At 51.5% G+C, this 19,868-nt stretch overlaps 1 protein-coding gene across 3 annotated transcripts in view; it reads right to left on the bottom strand.

The window, feature by feature from the left end:
• Positions 1–16,129, bottom strand: part of GNA12 (G protein subunit alpha 12) — a 73,386-nt gene extending 57,257 nt beyond the window's left edge. The window contains exon 1 of one of the 3 annotated variants that reach the window (XM_018040570.1): positions 15,749–16,129. In XM_018040570.1, coding sequence (XP_017896059.1) covers positions 15,749–16,093 — 345 coding nt within the window. In that variant the 5' untranslated portion in view covers positions 16,094–16,129. The remainder of the gene's footprint in view (positions 1–15,748) is intronic. The other 2 variants (XM_018040572.1, XM_018040571.1) reach the window with 2 other exon arrangements.

The following is a 19,868-nucleotide window of genomic DNA, read 5'->3' as shown; positions in this document are numbered from 1 at the left end:
AAGGAATCCACACACACACACACACACACACACACACACACACACACACACACACGGAATCAATCTGCTGAGCACCAGAAATGAACACACTGTAAAGCAACTCTATATGTCAATAAAACAAAGATCTGTCTTTTAATCTCCTTCAAAAACGCTTACATTTACAACATTCTCCTTATTTCCAATACTTTATTTTTAGAAATGTTATTATTTTAAAATTTGTGAAAGACTGCTCCTGCTGCTGCTGCTAAGTCACTTCAGTCGTGTCCGACTCTGTGCGACCCCACAGACGGCAGCCCACCAGGCTCCCCCGTCCCTGGGATTCTCCAGGCAAGAACACTGGAGTGGGTTGCCATTTCCAGCTCCAATGCATGAAAGTGAAAAGTGAAAGTGAAGTCGCTCAGTCGTGTCTGACTCTTAGCGACCCCATGAACTGAAGCCTACCAGGCTCCTCCATCCATGGGATTCCCCAGACACAAGTGCTGGAGTGGGGTGCCACTGCCTTCTCTGTGTGAAAGACTAGGAAAGGGCGATTTACTGTCAGAAGAGCTTTAATTTGTACTAGATAAAAGAGCGCTCAGGCAACCTGGTGGCTCTTTTCCTAAATTTACCAAGAATTAGGAAACAAGTTCCCACTTAAAATGCTACAGATGCTGTGGTCTCCTCAGCAAATATTTACACATTCTGAAAATATTTAAGATTACAAAAATTCTAAAGCAAGATTCAAACCACAAATTAAGTTAAAAAAAAAAAAACAACCAAAAACACATCTACAATTCAAAATGAAAACGTCCTGGTAATTGCAGAAGAGTATATAAGGAGGCATTAAACCATCACTCCCGGACTGTTAGATCATATCCCTAAGGACTCATGAAATGGCTATTACCAAGGCGGCCTCTAAAATAACATTTACTGTAGAAAGTATACATATTTTTAAAGTTCGTGTTTCATAGAAATAAACACTTATTTTGTCATGCTTCTGATGCATTTTTAAGGTGGGTGTATTTTAAGGTACTGTTTGACGGTGCGAGAGCGTGAGCGAGTCTGCGTCCCTCCGAGCTCTGCACCACGACCCACGCGGTCGGGCTCTCCTGTACGAGTCGCCGCTCTGCTGGCCAAGTTCCCATGTCTGCTGTGGACGTTGCCGCACAGGAACACCGGGAACGCCACCACCCCGTGAGCAATACTCCCATCTCGTGAGAGTGTGAGCCTAAGCACCCCGCCCTGGTCCCCGGCCCCGCACACGGGCAGGCAGAGGCGCCGTCATGGAGGTGGACCGCCTGTTTTCTCAGCAGCAGGAGCCCCCGCCCTGCCCTTCTCGTTACTGTAAAGCTGCCACAGGTAACTCGCCAGATGATTACGTGAAAGGGGGTGTGAAAACTGTGACCCACCCTCCCAGGAAGCAGTCACTATGGTTACACGTGGCGAGGAGGAGCCCCAGAATCTTCTCTTTTTGTTCCTGGCTGCAGTGTTTCTGAAATGTTGGGGAGGGGGCATATACGTAATACCTGCCATTTTTGTTAGTCAAAAAGGGACAAATATCAGAACTTCACACAACTCAGCCTACACGTGGAATAGTGTTCTTTTTCCTTCCTTGATGACTGCTGCTGAACGTTTTTTATACTCACATGTAAGGTCATCTTTAAAACACATACACAGCTATCTTTACGTGTATACAGCTATCCCACAAGGGGACGGGAGAAGGTCCTCTGACCCTGCTCTAACGTACTTACCCAGATGGATCTTTTAAAAACGTAGATCGAGGCAATCCTCTGCTGGAAGCCCTTCAATCCTGCCTCCCGCTGCCACCGGAATCACCTGAGACTGGAAGGCCCCCTCCCACCCTTCTCCCCCGGGATGTGCCCTCTCATCCGTTCAGGCTTCTGGAAGCTCTCACCTGCAGGCTACGGGTCGCCCCCCTAGGACCCGACAGGGGCCGAGGGCAGCTCTCCCCACTGGGGTAAGGACTCCTCACCGCATCAGCGCCTGCTGACTCAGTAACCTCACTCAAGGAAGGTGCATTAATCCCTGCAGGAGGGGGGTCTGTACTCTGTGCTGCTCCATAGACCATGGTGTCAAGGGGGTCCCAGGGGGTCCGTCTCCTAAACGTCTGAGCCACCAAAGCATCTTCTGGGAGGCGAGTTCCCCGATGTGAGGTGTGGGAGGTTAGAAGCGCAGCTTCCCCTCGTTCTGTCAAACCCTAACCCTCACATAAACCAGGCCGCCCAGCGAGCCTCTACCAGAAAGCAGCAAGTGATGGCGTCCCTCTGGCACGGTGGCATCCCTTCCTAAAATGATGGCCACTCTGCTATTTCCTCTCGGCAGAAAAAGACCCGAATGGACACACTGACAAGGGAGGGCCAGCCCAGTGGGTGACCCCAGACAAGCGCACACTCAGTGAGCCTGTCTCTCTTCCGCTCCCAAGTCTAGAATCAGCGTGGAGATCAAAACAGGAGTCAGATAGCTGGGTGGAGATCAAAAACACCGGCTCTGTTACTAATAAAAGCCAGATGGGAGAGTCTGGCTTGCGATTTGCAGCCAAGTAGGTTCTGCTCCCTGGCACAGCTGGACAAACACAGGCGGGGCCACGCCCGCAGCCCAGGGCCCGGCCCGCCGGGGGCAGCAGGCTCGAGCCCAGCGTCCTCTCCTCCTTGGGGGATGACGAGAGGAGCAAGAAGGGGACGACTCCAACAGGAAAATGAAAGTCCCTCCCATCAGAGAAGCCCAGTGAGGCTACTGAGGGCTCGGTGAGGTCACAGCAATAGCGCCGCAAACACAGGACAGAAGCTCCCGAAACGGAGAAGCCTGCGGCGGAGCCGGCAGCCGGCACACAAGCGCACGCTCGGGATTTGTCGACGTGGCTGCCCTAGACGACCGCGTTTAATGAGACGTCAGCCTTAGCTAGGACGCCCCGGGAGCGCCGGCGTGTTTGTTTAAAAACACAACCCCACCACTTTATAGCTGCATCAGATATGTACTGACAGGGAGCTGGACGGCCAGCCTGCCACCGCGCTGTTCTCATCGGCTCACCTCGGGAGTCTCCCCAGCCCCCCACCCCGGCTTCCACGTCACTGCACACTTCTAACACAGCTTTCAAACTCCATCGGTCTGGTCGCGTCATCAGACTCCTGGGGAAAACAATTCCTTTCCCCAGCTGAAAACTAGGGAACTTCATTTCCTTGAAGAAAAAACAACAGCAACACATTAAGTGGCCACAAAAAGTATAAACAGTTCCAGGGTCATCGCGTGGGTGCCAACAACCGTAGATGGAGAACTGACTGTCAGTGGAAAACAGATTAAAAATCCTCTAATCGGCATTATAAAAATTCCCAAAACGAAGCCCTGAAGCAGCTGTCCCGTCACCTGTAATGGAAGCCAGCGGTCAGGTGAGGCTTTAAATGATCACTCTGTTTTCTTTCTTGCTAAATGTCAAGTCTTTTGCTTGTAAAACTGTACAGAGATGCACAAAAATTTACCTTGGAAATGGATGCAATCTGATCAGAGGCGTGCATGGGTGGCCGGGGCGGGGCAGGGGCTCGCTACAGCATCTCTGGGGTCTAAGTCACCCGAGTGGCGTCAGGATGCTTCCCACCACACCGGTGCAGACAAATCTCATCACACGACCTGTGGCTGGTCCTGGTGGCCTCCTCTACCCGGGCTGGGGCTCCGGGTCCTTCCGCTGACTTGAGTAGTGATGTCCCCTCTCCTGCCCTGCCCTCCCCTGGGCTTCCCATCTCCCCAGATGCCAACCGAGTAGAGAAACACCGGGAACGGAGGACTTGCCGTCAGGCGTGCGGCACAAAGGGTTCGGCCTGGAGTGACGGGTGCAGGCTTCCAGTGGCCCACACCTCTAACCTCACCTTCCCGGACACAGCAGGCACCTCCACTAACAGCCTCAGATAGCACTTGAGGGTTCGGCGGAATCCACGCCACGCACGATCACCACGACACTCCGGTAATGACAATATTAGCACAAATTCTCGCGCCTGTATGTTCCCGTGGCTTACAGCTTCTGCTCAGGGTTACCCAGTCGTTTGACCACCTCCGGCCTGGTGCGCTGACTACTCATCGAGGCCAGCCTTCACTGCTGAGTCTAACGGGGCCATGTGACAAAGCTGGGGCAGTGGCCAGCGGCTCTCAGACTGGACAGTGAAGCAGATGCCTAGGTGTGGAGAGAGGGGCTGTCTGCTTGGCCTGAACTTCCCGAACAAAGTGGGGCCAGGGTCATCTCCCTGCCCTTGGCGCCCGGCCTGAACTTCCCGAACAAAGCGGGGCCGGGGTCATCTCCCTGCCCTTGGCGCCCGGGACAGGGCAGGGCTGCTCCCCTGCTGCCTGCTGTCCACCTGCGAACACTCTCAGGACGGACAACTGTTCCTTTACGGCCCTCTGATGCCGCACCTCCAAAGCACGCGTTCCAACGATTCCGTTCACCACGCCAACACAGAAGCAACGGCTTCTGTACCTGATACGTGAAGGCAGCATGCAAACTGTCTTCCATTCCATAAACCAAAGTAGCTGGACCTTCCCTAACATGTGTCCCCACGTGAGACAAATATCCTGCTGCACAAAAGACAGACTCGAAAGACGAACCTGCCGCACGCCAGCGACTGTTCTCCGTGTCCTGCTCCTCTAAGAGGGCAACGCGCTCAAACCAGGCGGCTCTTTGTCCAGCGCTCTGCGGTCGCCGTTCCGTCACCCAGTCGCGTCCGATTCTTTGCAACCCCACGCAGTCGCGGCACGCCAGGCTTCCCTGTCCTTCACTCTCTCCAGGAGTTTGCTCAGATTCACGTCCATTGGGTCGGTAACGCCATGCATCTCATCCTCTGCGTCCCCCTTCTCCAGCACACTTGGCAAGATGTGAAGAGGACTAGGCTGCTTTTGTTTAACTGCAAACTATAGTAGTTACAACATGAACCAAACCAGCCTGTCTCTAAGGGACGGCACTGCCCTTCAGGGAACGGGAGTGAAGCATCACGTCCATCATACAACATTAGCTTCTTTGAAGATCACCCTATAATTAGATCTCCAGGTAAGGCTTCAGTTTAGATCTTCAGTTCCATCTAAAACAGATAAGACCCATGTCCCCATTCTCAACCACAACAACAAAAAACCATGGCGAGCTGCCATGGACGCGGTCTGGCACGAGCACGGCTGTCTCCCGAACCACACGGGTCCGGCGGCTGAAGCCCAGACACTGCGTCCTGCAAACAGGCGGGGAAAAGCCACTGTCCGTGTGCCCTGGAGCCTCCGACAACGGCCAGAGGCGGCGTCTCTTTAACCAATGGAGAATGATGTTGCTGTTTTTGTTTGTTTGACATTGCTGAAGGACAAACCACATGTGCCCACATGCAAAAGTAGACTTCCTTATTTAAGTGCAACCTGCCAACAAAGCAATAAATCCAGACTGTTCCTCTAGACCCCAGAAGCACATCTGGGTTCCTGCTCTCACGCAGACCCACTGCAGCGTCAAGCCCGACTGGTGCTTCTGAAGCCGAGAGGAGAGACTGCAGGCCCGGAGTTTCGAAGAGCTTAAAAACCCAGGACAGCAGGGGAGGCTTCTTCAAAGCCCCATCGGCCCCGACAGAAAGGCAACAGCACAGTGAGCCTCTAATGATGAAAATAAGGGATTCACAAAACGCAACGCAGGCTCGGCATCCATTCCTCAACAGAAGTCCTCAAACTGGAGACCTCAGAGCATACCTCGACCCACAACTGGGACCTACTATGTCCAGGGGGCTCCTTGAAGCTGTATGCACACAAAGGAACTCCCTAGCAAGGAGGGTTAGCGTTCAGCTATCGCGTGACCAGAGGTCTCTAGCGGGCTGGCATCGTGACCAGTCCTTGGCACTAGATGGTTCTGTCTCGCTGCCACACTCGTGCTTTAACAGCTCGGCCTACCAGAACCCCGTCTTAACCGACAGACCCACGGAGCGCACGCGGACAGTCTCAGCGGTGAGCTCTCCACCCGCTGGGATCCTGTGGGGCCCTTAGGGGCCAGCTCACATCACGCCCCCGTGGCGGCTTTCCCGACACCTCAGCTGGAGCTCACCTGCCCTGGTCACTGCGGGGCTGCCTCCCACGAGTCCCTCACACACGCCAGTCACGAGAGCACCGTCTGCCCAGCTCTCGAGAGGGCCCGCACCGAGCTCGTCACTAAACATTCCCTTCCTATCAGCACGGAGCACAAACCCTCAGGTATACAGCCCAAACCCCTGGCTGAACTGAAGTCTTCTGTATCAGTGCCAACAAAAGGCCACAGGTTCTAATAATCCCATTCTTCAGAACGTTTTAAAACTATCAATATGTAAATTTACAAGGAAGGTCCACCTTTAAGGAAGGTCCACCTTCTCGCAGTTAAATGATATACCCATGAGATTCTGGGTACGATTCCCAATCCACGGAACAAAGGACCTTCCCGCAGCTAACACACTGTATTCACCTCTAACTGGACGGGAAATCTGGCAATCAAAAATGGCTCCTGACGTCACAGGTTCGGGGGTGGGAAGCACGGTGAGATAGAGCCACGCTGGTCTGGGGCGTCCACACATTCACTGAGGCGCATGTCAGCACCAGAGCTGTGCCTGCGCAGGTTCTGGAACACTAATTACGCGAACGTTTAGGACAGCCCACTCAGGAAGTGACAGGTGAGCATCTTAAAGATTATAAAAATAACAAGATGAGGAAGTCTTACGTGCAGTATTTACAGAAGTCAAAGCAACTAGTAGGTTCAAATCATCCACAGCCCCATAGCATGGGGACAGGGGTCAGATTCAGGCACAGCTGTGATCGCCAAGGAAGAGCCCGAACCCAGCACGGAAAGACCAGGAGGAGGCGGACTCCAGCTCGGCCGAGACACAGGAGCTCTGCTCCCCTCGGGCCCTCTCTGCTACACGCAGAAAACGCTCTAGACACGACCCAGGAAAGGGGGTGGGAAGGAGGAGGCAGGCTGTCTGGGGCCCCAGACTTGAGGAGGGATGTGGCAGGGAGCCCCCACGTGTCCCAACGGTCCCCGCCCACCCAGGACAGGGAGCTGTAGGCGCCCCCAAGCCGGAAAAGCCAAGAGGCAGGCAGTGTCCCCAGAGCTGGAAAAGCCAAGAGGCAGCCAGTGTCCCCAGCCAAAGGGCCAGGAAGAGGGTGGCCTCACAGCAGAAGACACCCACTCGACGCCAGGCAGAAACTAACAGAAAAACGGCATACATCCTCCTCGGGGGTTTCAGCGGGGATGAGAGGAAAGCGACCTTTCACATCCCCCTCCAGTCCCTGGGAACCAGGCGAACATTCCAGGCAGCCACCAGGAAGAGCTGCTGGTGGGACCAAGGGGGGATCTCACCCCCAGGCCCTGCTGAGAAATCCAGGAGGTGCTCCGACCCCGGCCCGCGCAGGGCAGTGCTGGCGGGGAGCTAAGCTTCCACCCCAACCAGGCTCCGTAGGGAGCTGGGCCAATGGCCATTACTGACTCCCACTTCCCTGGTGTCAGCCAGGTCTAGGGAGAGCTGAGGTCAGGACCCCACTCCACAAGGCAGAAGGGCCTCAGGGACCTGGTCGTCAGGAAGGAAGGCAAACACCTATTCCCAGAGTCCCAGGGGGAAAGGAAAAAACAGCAAGACTGCACAAGTATTTGAAGAAATGATGATGAAAAACAACCCAATTTTGGCAAAAGACATAAATATACAGATTCAAGCAGCTGGAGTGCCAGTCGCTCGGCTGCGTCCAGCTCTTCACCGTCCCGTGGGCTGTAGCCCACCAGCCTCCCGTGTGCACGGGATTCTCCAGGCAAGAATACTGGAGCGGGTTGCCACTTCCTTCCTCAGAGGGTCTTCCCAGACCAGGGATCAACCCCGGGTCTCCTGCACTGCAGGCAGATTCTTTACCCACTGAGCCAGCAGGGAAGCCCCCAGAAGCTGAGCATAGCCTAAATACAATAAGCTGAAAGAAACCTACATCCAGACAAACCATAGTGAAACTTCTGGAAAGCAGAGACAAAGGGAAAATCTTAAAATCGTCTGGAGAGTCATGAGGCGTGTACTGACGGGAAGAGTAACCCGAAAGGCTTGACTTCTCGTCTGAAACCATGGAAGCCGGAAGAATGTGGCACATTTTTCAAGTACTAAGAGAAAATAAGTGTCAGCTGTGAATCCAGTTGCTAGCAAAGACGTTCTTCAAGGTTAAAGGTGAAATAAAGACATTCGTGGACAAAGAAAACCGAAGAGACTTTGTTGCAGGCAAATCCATGCTCACAGAATGGCTACAGGAAACTTCTCCAGACAGAAAGGAGAGGGAACAGAAGAAGGCTTAGGAGACGTCAGCAAGGGAAGAACACAGAGCAGGCAAGAACAGGTGCGAATATAACAGCCTCTGCTTCTCGCGAGTTTCTTAAACCACACTGATGACCGAAGTGAAACCATCTGATGAGGTGCCCAAAGTACAAGAATCACTTAAGAACACTGATATCCTACAAGTGGGAGGGCAGAGGGATCTAAACAGGAATGAAGTTCCCACACTTCACTTACAGCTGTGGAACAGTGTCCAGTAGATTCGGGTAAGCTACACAGCCTACTGTAAGCTTGCAGCAGCCACCTAGAGAGTGACGCCACCACAGAACCGACACACTCCAAAATCAATCAAGACGGAAACCTAAAACGTATGCAAATAACTCACAGGAAGGCAAGAAAGAGCAGGAACAAAGCCCAGAATATACAAGGGTAGGGGCTCCCCTGGTAGCTCAGCTGGTAAAGAATCCGCCTGCAATGCGGAAGGCCCTGGTTCAATTCCTGGGTCAGGAAGATCCGCTGGAGAAGGGACAGGCTCCCCACTCCAGGATTCTTGGGCTTCCCTTGTGGCTCAGCTGGTAAAGAATCCACCTGCGATGCGGGAGACCTGGGGTAGATCCCTGGGTTGGGAAGATCCCCTGGAGAAGGGAAAGGCTACCCACTCCAGTATTCTGGCCTGGAGAACCCCATGGACAGGGGAGCCTGGCGGGCTGCAGTCCACAGGGCCACAAAGAGTCAGTCGTGTTCAAGCAACACAAGCCAAAGGATGGCAAACACACACCAGGAAAGAGAGCGGCCCTGTGAGAAGAGCTGCTGCAGCAGACTGCGGAGCGGAGACCGAACGGGGCCCTTACACAAGGAGACCGGCCCATCAGGAGGACACAGCCACCCTGAGCGTCTGCGCGCCACACAACACACTCGCAGAACACGGGACGCAGGGACCAGCAGAACTGAGAGGGAAACGACAGTGACAGCCGGCGACTCCAACACCTCACTCTCAGCAAGGACAGAGCTACTAAAAAGCAACGCCAGCAACCACACAGCGCTCAACACCGCCTTCAGCCGACTGAGCAGTCAGCACACGCAGAAAGCCCCAAGCTCACCCTGCTCTCCCAGGCACCCGCGGGTCACTCACCGACACACGCCCGAAGCGCGCACCCCGAGACAGCCCATGTTCTGGGTCACAGAACAAACCCCAGCAAATTCACAGGGGCTGAAACCATCCACGGTACATCCTCTGACCGTCATGGAGTCACAGAAATCAAGGACAGAAAGCTGACGGGAAAATCTCCAAACTCTTGGAAACTGCAACGCACTTCTAAACAACCTGTGGGCCAAAGAAGCGATCTCAAAAAGAGCAAAAATACACGCGGAACTGGATACAAACTAAAAAACCACATACCAGACCACGTGGACACAGCTAACGCAGTGCTGAGGGAGACAGGCACAGCGCTGAAAACGTTCATGTTAGCAGAGAGAAGCAGTCTCAAATAAATCTCTACTTCTAGAAAATTTTTAAAAAGAGCAAAATAAAATCAAAGGAAGTAGAAAAAAAATACTAAAAAGCAGAAATAAATGAAGTTGGAAACAGAAGAAAAATCAATGACAAAAAGCTGGTTCTTTGGGGGGAAAACGAATTGGTAAAGTGACAAGCCTCTAGAAAGGGGACTGACAGGACAGAGAGAAGGCAAATCGCCAGGACCAGGAAGGAGCCGGAAGCCTCCCCTCACCTCTCTCCAAGTCCTAGCCACTGCAGTACAGCAAGAAAGAGAAAGAAAGGCATACCTGTAGGGAGAGGAGAAATAAGCACCCCTATCTGCAGATAACTGCAGTTCAGTGCAGTCGCTCAGTCGTGTCCGACTCTTTGCGACCCCATGAATCGCAGCACGCCAGGCCTCCCTGTCCATCACCAACTCCCGGAGTTCACTCAGACTCGTGTCCATCGAGCAGTGATGCCATTCAGCCATCTCATCCTCTGTCGTCCCCTTCTCCTCCTGCCCCCAATCCCTCCCAGCATCAGAGTCTTTTCCAATGAGTCAACTCTTCGCATCAGATGGCCAAAGTACTGGAGCTTCAGCTTTAGCATCATTCCTTCCAAAGAAATCCCAGGGTTGATCTTCAGAATGGACAGGTTGGATCTCCTTGCAATCCAAGGGACTCACAAGAGTCTTCTCCAACACCACAGTTCAAAAGCATCAATTCTTCAGCGCTCAGCCTTCTTCACAGTCCAACTCTCACATCCATACAGGACCACAGGAAAAACCATAGCCTTGACTAGACCGACCTTTGTTGGCAAAGTAATGTCTGCTTTTGAATATGCTATCTAGGTTGGTCATAACTTTTCTTCCAAGGAGTAAGCGTCTTTTAATTTCATGGCTGCAATCACCATCTGCAGAGATTTTGGAGCCCCCCCAAAATAAAGTCTGACACTGTTTCCACTGTTTCCCCATCTATTTCCCATGAACTGATGGGACCTGATGCCATGATCTTCGTTTTCTGAATGCCAAGCTTTAAGCCAACCTTTTCACTCTCCTCTTTCACTTTCATCAAGAGGCTTTTTAGTTCCTCTTCACTTTCTGCCATAAGGGTGGTGTCATCTGCACATCTGAGGTTATTGATATTTCTCCTGGCAATCTTGATTCCAGCTTGTGCTTCTTCCAGCCCAACGTTTCTCTACATGGAAAATCCCAAATAATCTATAGAAAAGCTCTTAGAACCACCAAGTGTATTTAGCAACGTCACGGGACACAATTGAGACACAGAATCAGCCCTACTCTCTATACTGACAATGAGCATGCGGAAACTGGAAACACAAGCACAGTGTCACAGCCGCTCTAAAGAAAATGAAACACTTGAGCATAAAGGTAACAAAATGTGTTCAGGACATGTTTGTCGATAAGTGCAAAACACTGATGAAAAAAACCAAAGACAACCTAAATAAATGAGGACAGAACATGTTCATTAACTGGAAAACTCAATATAGGAGACATGTCAATTCTCCCCGGACTGACACATGGTTTAATGCAAATGCGATCAAAATAACAGCAAGGTTTTGTTGTTGTTGTTTTTAACAGACATAGGAAAGCTTACTCTAAAATTATAGGAAAGGCACAGATCCTAGAATAGCTCAAACCATCTTGAAAAAAATGAGGTGGGAGAAATCGCTTTGATATTATGTCTTCTATATAGCTACTGCCATCAGCATGCAATGACCCTGGGAGAAGAGGCGCCACACAGATCACTGAACAGAATGGAAAACCCAGAAACAGACCCACACAAAATGCCCACTTGACTGTTCACAGGGGAGCAAGAGCAACTCAGTGGAGGAGGGACAGACAGTCTTTTCAACAGACAATCCCAGAACAACTGGACAGCCACAGAGAAAAGAACAGAGAGTCAAAAAACCTCAATCTCAACCTCAACCTTGTACAAAAATTAGCTCAAAATGGGTCAGGGACTTCAAAGTAAAACGTATAACTACAAAATTAAGATAAAAAAAAGGAGAAAATCTTTGGGACCTAGGGTTATTAGGCAAAGAATTCTTAGACGACACCAAAAGCATGATCCATAAACAGGAAAAATTGATAAGCTGGGCCTCATCAAAATTAAAAGCTTTTACTCTGTGAAAAGTGAAAGTGTTAGTCAGTCAGTCATGTCTGACTTTTTGGAGACCCCATGGACTGTAGCCCACCAGGCTCCTCCTCCGTCCATGGAACTCTCCAGACAAGACTACTGGAGTGGGTTGCCATTTCCTCCTCCAGGGGATCTTCCCAACCCAGCGACTGAACCCATGTCTCTTGCACTGCAGACACTCTTTACTGACGGAGCCACCAGGGGATCCCGTTTACTCTGCGAAAGACTTTGTCAAAAAGGATGAGAAGACAAGCTACGGACTGGGAGAAACTTTTCACAAACCACATAGTTCACAAAGGAGTAGCATCCAGAATACATAAAGAACTCTCACAACTCAACCATAAAGAAACAAGGAACCTGATGACAAAACGGAGGCTCAGCAGTAAAGAATCTGCCTACCAACGCAAGAAATGCAGGTTCGATCGCCGGGTTGGAAAGACCCCTGGAGGAGGAAATGGCAACCCATTTCAGGATTCCTGCCTGGGAAATCCCATGGACAGAGGAACCTGGCAGGCTACAGTCCATCTGGTCACCAAAGAGCTGGACACAACTGAGCGACTAGACGATGAGAAGCATGAAGAGACCTTTCACCAGAGAGAGTATACAGCGGCCAAATGAGCACGGGAAAGACGCTCAACTTCGCTAGGCGCCAGGGAAATGCAAATCAGAGCGGCAGTGATCCAGTGCTTCCACACCTATCACAAGGAGTAACAGCCCATCACAAGGCTGAAACAAGGAGTAACACCACCACCAGATGCTGGCAAGGACGCAGGAAAGCCGGATCACTGTCTCACCCGCTGCTGGTGGGGAAGAAAACAATCCCGCCACTCCAGAAACAGCTTGGTGGCTTCTTATAAAACGAAACCCGCAGCTACCACACAGCTGAGCACCTGCACTCTCGGGCATTCGTCCGGGATGCACGAAGATTCACGCTTACAAACACATGTGCACGACGTTCACAGCAGATTCACTCATGACAGGCAGAAACTGGAAGCAGCCCAGACGCCCTCCAAGGGCAGACGGTCAAACGGTGAACGGGGGCGAACCCTCCCCGTGAGTGCACGCGCGCTCCGTCGTGTCTGACCCCGTGGACTGTAGCCCGCCAGGCCCCTCTGCCCGTGGGATTTCCCAGGCCAGAGTACTGGAGAGGGTGGCCATTTCCTTCTCCAGGGGATCTTTCTGACCCAGGGATCGAACCAGGATCTCCTCTGTCTCCTGCGCTGGCAGGCGGGTTCTTTACTCACAGCAATCAAAAGGCAGGGACTATAAATTGTGGACACACACCAACTCTAGGGAATTATGCTGAGTGATAAAAGACAATTCCGAAAGGTCACATCTTGCAAGATTCCATCTATATCATATTCTTGAAATCATGAAATCACAGAATTGGAGAAAAGATCAGTTGCTGCCAGGACAGGGAGAGGGCGAAGGGTGGCAGTGACTAGAAAAGACGACGGGAGGACGGCTCACTGTGACGGGGGCGCGGCATCTTCACTTTCTCAACACCGGCTTCTTGGCTGTGCTATTATTGTGCTGGTTCTACAAAACCTCACCATGTGGGGGAGCTGGTTAAAGGGTATGCAGGAGCTATTATGACAGGATGCTGCAATTATCTCAGTATTAAAAGTTTAATTTTAAAAAGACAGGGTTCAGTTCCCAGCTCCGCCACCTGTTAACGAGGTACCTAACTTCATGTAGACTTCAATCTGTTTTCAATTTCCCCACTGGCTAAATGGACAATGCCATTTGAAGCATTATGAAAATTAAAAGCCATATATGAAAAGGCCCAGCACATAGCTAGTGCTTTAAAAATAGCCTGTTAACATGAACTCTATTTGTAGACACAAATATTATTCTGAAGAGTTATGATTCAAATATCTGCTACTAGAGCCTCTACAAAGCAATTTATTTAAAAAGTACCTTCACAAAGTGATCTGTCCAAATAAAAATGGGACGGGGGGTAGTGGTAATTACTGGTTTTAGAGTGAAAGATGAATTGCTAACTACTTACTGAAATGGTCAAAACAGATGAAGTGAGTTTAATATGGAACTACAATTAGAAAAGGAAAAAAAAAACTGACAAGGAAAACAGGATACTGCTTAACAAATTTTATTTCTTGTTGATAGGGAAGTTTGTAAAAGTTAGTGTTTATATGTAGTGGGTAAAGCTAAAACTGAGTTTTCTAAAAGAGTCTTAATACACTCATTTAGATTTTAAGATTCTATGTTTCTAAGCAGTTTCTCTGCGAGTCGAGAGAAACCGGGAGTCGATCAGCCAAATCTCATAACCGACTTGGTTCAGAGGTCCGAAAAGCCACAGAAGTAAAATCGAGCTCTGTGACAAAGAAAATCGAGCGCACTTTACCCCAGAAGATGAGGAGAATTTTAAACACAGTTAATCCCCTGAATCATACTGGGCACCTAGCCTTTAAAGTTTATGAAGTATTGGGCCAGAGCTCTGACTCACAGAGAGGCTTTTGAAAGAGGTGAAAAGGAGAGGCATGTTTTATCATTCAAATGACTCTCTTCCCGGCAGGACCCTAAAAGAGCTATTTCTATCCACAAGAGACGTTTCACTAACAAATCCATCACGTGGGAACACTGGTGCGAGACCACTCATGCGGGCCTGGAGGCGGGGAGCCCCAGGTTCCAGGGCTCGGCTTGGAGCCACTCGTCCTCAAGGCCCGGAGCGTCCTCGTGGGTGAAGGGAAAGATGTGTACCAATGGGTTTCCACAGTTCTCTGCTAAATTTAGAGCCCGGCGTCTCCAGGGAGGATTCTGGGACAAGCCTCCTCTACCTCTGTTTTGAGACAACTTTCCTCATACCTGCGATTTGGTTTTCCCAAAATGGGCCGGGGAGCGGGTAGGTGAAGGGGCAAACAGAGGGAGAGTAAGACCCTATGAGGGGGAAAAAAAAAAGGAAATGACCTTAGTCTAGGCACAGGGGAGACTATTTTCCCCTTGTCATCAGTTTTCTCCAGAATTCCTCCGGGGCCCTTCTGCACAAACTCACGCAGAGCACAAAACAGGAGGGGAACCGTGGTCAACTGTACGCTCCCCCCTCCGCCTCCAAACAGAGAGCAAACCACAGAAAGGAAGCAACGGAAGGGAGCACCTGGAGAAGAAACAGCGCCGGAGAGGCATCTTAATAACTGTAAGGCAAGATCTAACTTACATCCTCAACAAACACAGCAGTTCTGTGGCAATGTAGGCTGTCTGCACACAGGCTGGATATTTGACCATATTAAGGAGTTTTTACTTTTTAGTTTGATAGAACACCATTTAAAAAAAAAAGAGCAAACACAACCACCGGATGCTTGTCTTGGAGCTCTGTCAACAAACCTTTTCTAATGAATCTATACAATGTCTGGGATTTGCTTGAAACTCGCCGGGGTGGGGGGAACAGGGAGGGGTACAGGTCGATGGCGCCGGCTCCATAGACACTGCTCAGGTTCTGAGGAGGGGCCCGGGGACCCACTGTTCCTGCTATTTTTCTCTACGCTGTACACGTTGGAAATTTTCCTAGTAAACAGTCTAAAAGGAGAGACTTGCGGCCGGTTTCCTGCCCCGTCTACAGCGCTCTTCTGAACTGAACTGGGAAGGCGGGGCAAGGATGGCACCCCGAGCCCAGGAAAGGCCCTCCCGCTTCTGAAGCCCTCGGCCCTCCGACGCCCCACGAGGAGTCGGCTTCCCCCTTCCAAGAGCCCCCGAACCCCCCACCCCAGGAGAGCAGAGGCGAAGGCCCGCGGCCGTCGGGGAGACGCGGCGCGCACCCCCGGCCGGCGCCCCAGGAGCGGCCCGGGGTCCCCGCCGGGGCGCCGAGGCCCGGGGAACGCGCCGGCGCGCACCTGGGCGCAGGTGTGCGGGCGGGGAGCGCGCACCTTGAGGATGTTGTCGAAGATGGTGTCGCGGAACTCGAGCAGCGCCTTCTGGTCGAACTCGCGGCCGTGGATGATGCGCATCTGCTTGAGGAAGGTGGACTTGCCGCTCTCGCCCGCGCCCAGCAGCAGGATCTTGACGAGGCGCCGCACGGCGCGCCGCTCGCGGGCCAGCCCCGCGTCGATGTCCCGGCTGCGCCGCCGCGCCTCGCGCTCCGCGTCGCGGGCCCCGCCGCCGCCCGCCCTGCGCTCGCGGGCCCCGCCGGCCTCGGCCGGCAGCAGGCAGCGGCTGAGGGTCCGCACCACGCCGGACATGGCCGCTCAGGCCATGGACCCCGCGGCGGGCGAGGCGGCAGCCGGCCGCTCCCTCAGGCCGCGTCCGCCGCCGCCGCCGCCCCGAGGCCCGCTCTCGCCCGCCGCTCGGCCCGGCGCGGGGGCGGGACGACGCGGCCCGAGGCCCGGGGATTGGGCTGGCTGCCGTCCGTCCGGACGGGCGCGCCTTCCGATTGGGCCGCGGCGCTCCGAGAGGCGGGCATCTCCCCGGCCCTGGGGGCGGGGCCGGCGCCCAAAGAGGCGGGACCTTTGGGGTGGGGGCGCTTCTCATTGGGCTCCCGGGACCGAGGTTCTTTCTTTCAGAATGAAAGGGAGGCGGGGTCGTCTGGGGGGCGGAGCGGCGGACCACCATGGCCAATTAGAACTGCTCTGGGGCCACGTCAATCACGAAGAACGGGCTTAGGATTGGCGATATCGCGAAACAGGGCGGGACCAGAAGTGCCAGGTGTACAGAGGGAGTGTGTCTTGGGTTCCCAGACTGGGTCAACCTGTGAGACCCACACGCTCGCGAAGCGGACTCGGCGTTGCATGAACGCTGGGGAATGTAGATAAGAGGTCCAGCTGCTCGTCTTAGGTTTAGAGAGAAAGCTGTTCTTTTCAGAAACACTAGGTGGGGGATGGGTCAAACTTTGCAAACAGATGGCATCTTTTAAAGAGTGTCGTGGGCCTCGGGGCGGCTTTTTAGCTGATCATCAAAATCACCAGGAACCCCCCCCCCCCCACCCAAAAAAAAAAGCCATGTAACACAGTGATGGGGTCTGGAATTGCTGGGTCTGAGATGGAATCTCCTGTCGACCCAAAAGGTTACATAACCTTTTAGGCAGCTTACCCCCCTCCTCCCTCCATTTTTAGCTTTAATTTCTTCCTCTATAAAATAGGGTCCTTAAATAGCAACTATCTCGGGTGATTGTGAAGATGTAAGCTGAGAACTTGAACTTGTAAAGCACAGCACCGTGCCTGGACCCAAGCAAGTTCTTGCTAAGTGTTAGCTGATCTTATTACTAATTCTTACCTGTTCCAGCGCTATTGTGAGTCAAACCTCCAGGAAGGAGCTCAGGTATCTCTTGATCTCCAGGTGATTGGAGCCATGATCTGTTAAAAGATAAACGAAGGCATATTTAAAAAAAAAAAAATTGAGAGGATTTGAGCAAAAGTCGATTCTAATAACCCAGTGGGGAGCACTCTGCAGAAGGGAGCCAGGGGAAACATAGAAAGTGGGAAGCAAAGAAATTGTTTGGTTGGCTACAGCTTAAAGTCTAGTTAGCTGTTCGTGATTGGTTGTCATTGGCTTATGTTACCCAGTTGGGGTGGACTTCCCAGGTGGCGCTAGTATTAAAGAACCTGCCCTCCAATGCAGGAGACATAAGAGACTGTTGGTTGGATCCCTGGGTTGGGCAGATCCCCTGGAGAAGAAAATGGCAACCCACTCCAGTATTCTCACCTGAAGAATCCCATGGACAGAGGAACCTGGCAGGCTATGGTCCATAGGGTCCCAAAGAGTCAAACACACCTGAAGCAACTTAGCACCTCAGTTGGGGATTTGACGAGATGAGATGGTGAGATAGCATCACCAAGTCAATGGACACGAATCTTACAAAACTCTGGGAGACAGTGAAGGATAGGTGAGCCTGGGGTGCTGCAGTCCATGGAGTCGCAAAGAATTGGACATGAATTAGCAACTGAACAATGACAGCCACAATAAGAGAATATTAAAAATGTTCGGGTAGGTGTGAAAAAGAACCAAACAAAACATCTAAAAATAAAGAAATATAATGACTTAAATAGGTATTTAATAGATATGTTGCAGATTAAGAAACAGATGAAGAGAATAAACTGGAATATAGATCTGAAAAAATTACCTTAAATCCAACGTAGACAAAGACACACAGTATAAGAGAGAAACAGGAAAGGCAGAGGAACAATATCGAACATGCACCTGCTAGAGTCCGGGAAGGGGATAGAGAGAGTGAGGCAGAGGCAATATTTAAAGTGATAATGGCTGAGAATTTTAAGTTGACACGTGCCATGAAATGCTTAACTTGATAAGAAGAAATCCAGACCAAGATACACTACCATGAATTCAGTTCAAGGACATCAGAGACAAAGAGAAGATCTTGAAGGCTTCCAGAGAGAAAGTTATAATAGCTACTTAAAAAAATTTTTTTTTGGACTGCACCACGTGACTTGCAGGATCTTAGTTCCCGGACTAAGGATTGAACCTGGGCCCTCAGCAATGAAAGTGCAGAGTCCCAGCCACTGGACTGCCAGGGAATTCCCAGTAGCTACTATTTATACGCTAGCTACCCAAGCCCAGGCACTGTTCTAAGCATTTTGTGTGCACTATCTCTCGGAATCTTCGAAGAAGCAACAGAAATGAAGAGCGGACGCCTCAGGACCAAAGTGCAAGTCCCATGGGAAATAATACCTTAAAAACATCGAGGGAAAAAATAACCACTAACCTAGAATTGCAAAGCCAGTAAAAATACCTTTTGAGAAAGTGGAGACAATAAGGGCATTTCAAACAAATAAAAATAGAAGATTATTTTATACTACAAATGTATGCTATGGGCTGAATTGTATCTCCTCCCTGAAATACACATGTTGAGGTTCTGACCCCCAGGACCTCAGACGCTGGCTGTACCTGGAGATGGGGCCTTAAAGAGTGATTAAGTTCCAATGAGGTCCTTAGGGTGGGCCTTGATCCAAGGTGGCTGAGGTCGTTACAAGACGAGGAAATTTACAGAAGCATGACACAGGAAGCAGATGACCATTCACAAGCCAGGGAGACAGGCCGCAGAAGAAACCAGCTCTGCCAACCCCTTGATTTCAGACTTCTGGCCGCCAGAATTTTGAGAAAACTCATTTCTGTTGTCAAGCCCCCTTGTCTGTGGCACTTTATTATGGCAGCCCTGGTGATCTGATGTCCTTCAGGAAGAAGCAAAAACAACCCCCAAAGGAAGGACCATGATGAAAAGAAACGGTGGGGTTTCCCAGGCGGCTCAGTCACAAGGAATCCACCTGCCAGGGGATGCAGGAGGCGCGGGTTCGATTCCTAGTCCAGGAGGACCCTACACACCTCAGGGCAGCTAAGCCCGTATGAGACAGTTACTGAGCCTGCGCTAGAGCCCGGGAGCCCCAGCTACCGAAGCCCGAGCACCCTCGGGCCAGAGCTCCCCAGCAAGAGAAGCCTGCAGTGAGAGGCCCACGCACTGCAGCCAGAGAGTGGCCCCTGCTCGTCACAAGAAAGACTCAGCACAGCCCCAAGAAACGCACATATAAATAAAAGTTATTTTAAAGAAATGCATAGCCTCAAATATATAAGGGAAGAAATTCACCAAATCTCAAGGAGAAACTGAGGAATCCACCGTGATTGCTCAGATTCAGGTGTGGGTTAAATAGGCCTCCTCTCAGCCGCCGCCCCTGAGCTTGGACGTGGGGTAGCACGCCCCCTCGGCCGTGCTCTGAGCATCGTTGCCGCCAAAGAAAGGCAACGCCAAAGAATGCTCAAACTACCGCACAATTGCACTCGTCTCACACGCTAGTAAAGTCATGCTCAAAATTCTCCAAGCCAGGCTTCAGCAATACGTGAACCGTGAACTTCCAGATGTTCAAGCTGGTTTTAGAAAAGGCAGAGGAACCAGAGATCAAATTGCCAATGTCCACTGGATCATGGAAAAAGCAAGAGAGTTCCAGAAAAACATCTATTTCTGCTTTATTGACTATGCCAAAGCCTTTGACTGTGTGGATCACAATAAGC

Source organism: Capra hircus, chromosome 25, assembly GCF_001704415.2.
Source record: "Capra hircus breed San Clemente chromosome 25, ASM170441v1, whole genome shotgun sequence".
Lineage (NCBI taxonomy): Eukaryota > Metazoa > Chordata > Mammalia > Artiodactyla > Bovidae > Capra > Capra hircus.
Note: the sequence above shows the minus strand (reverse complement) of the source record. Positions and strands in the feature narration are given on the sequence as shown.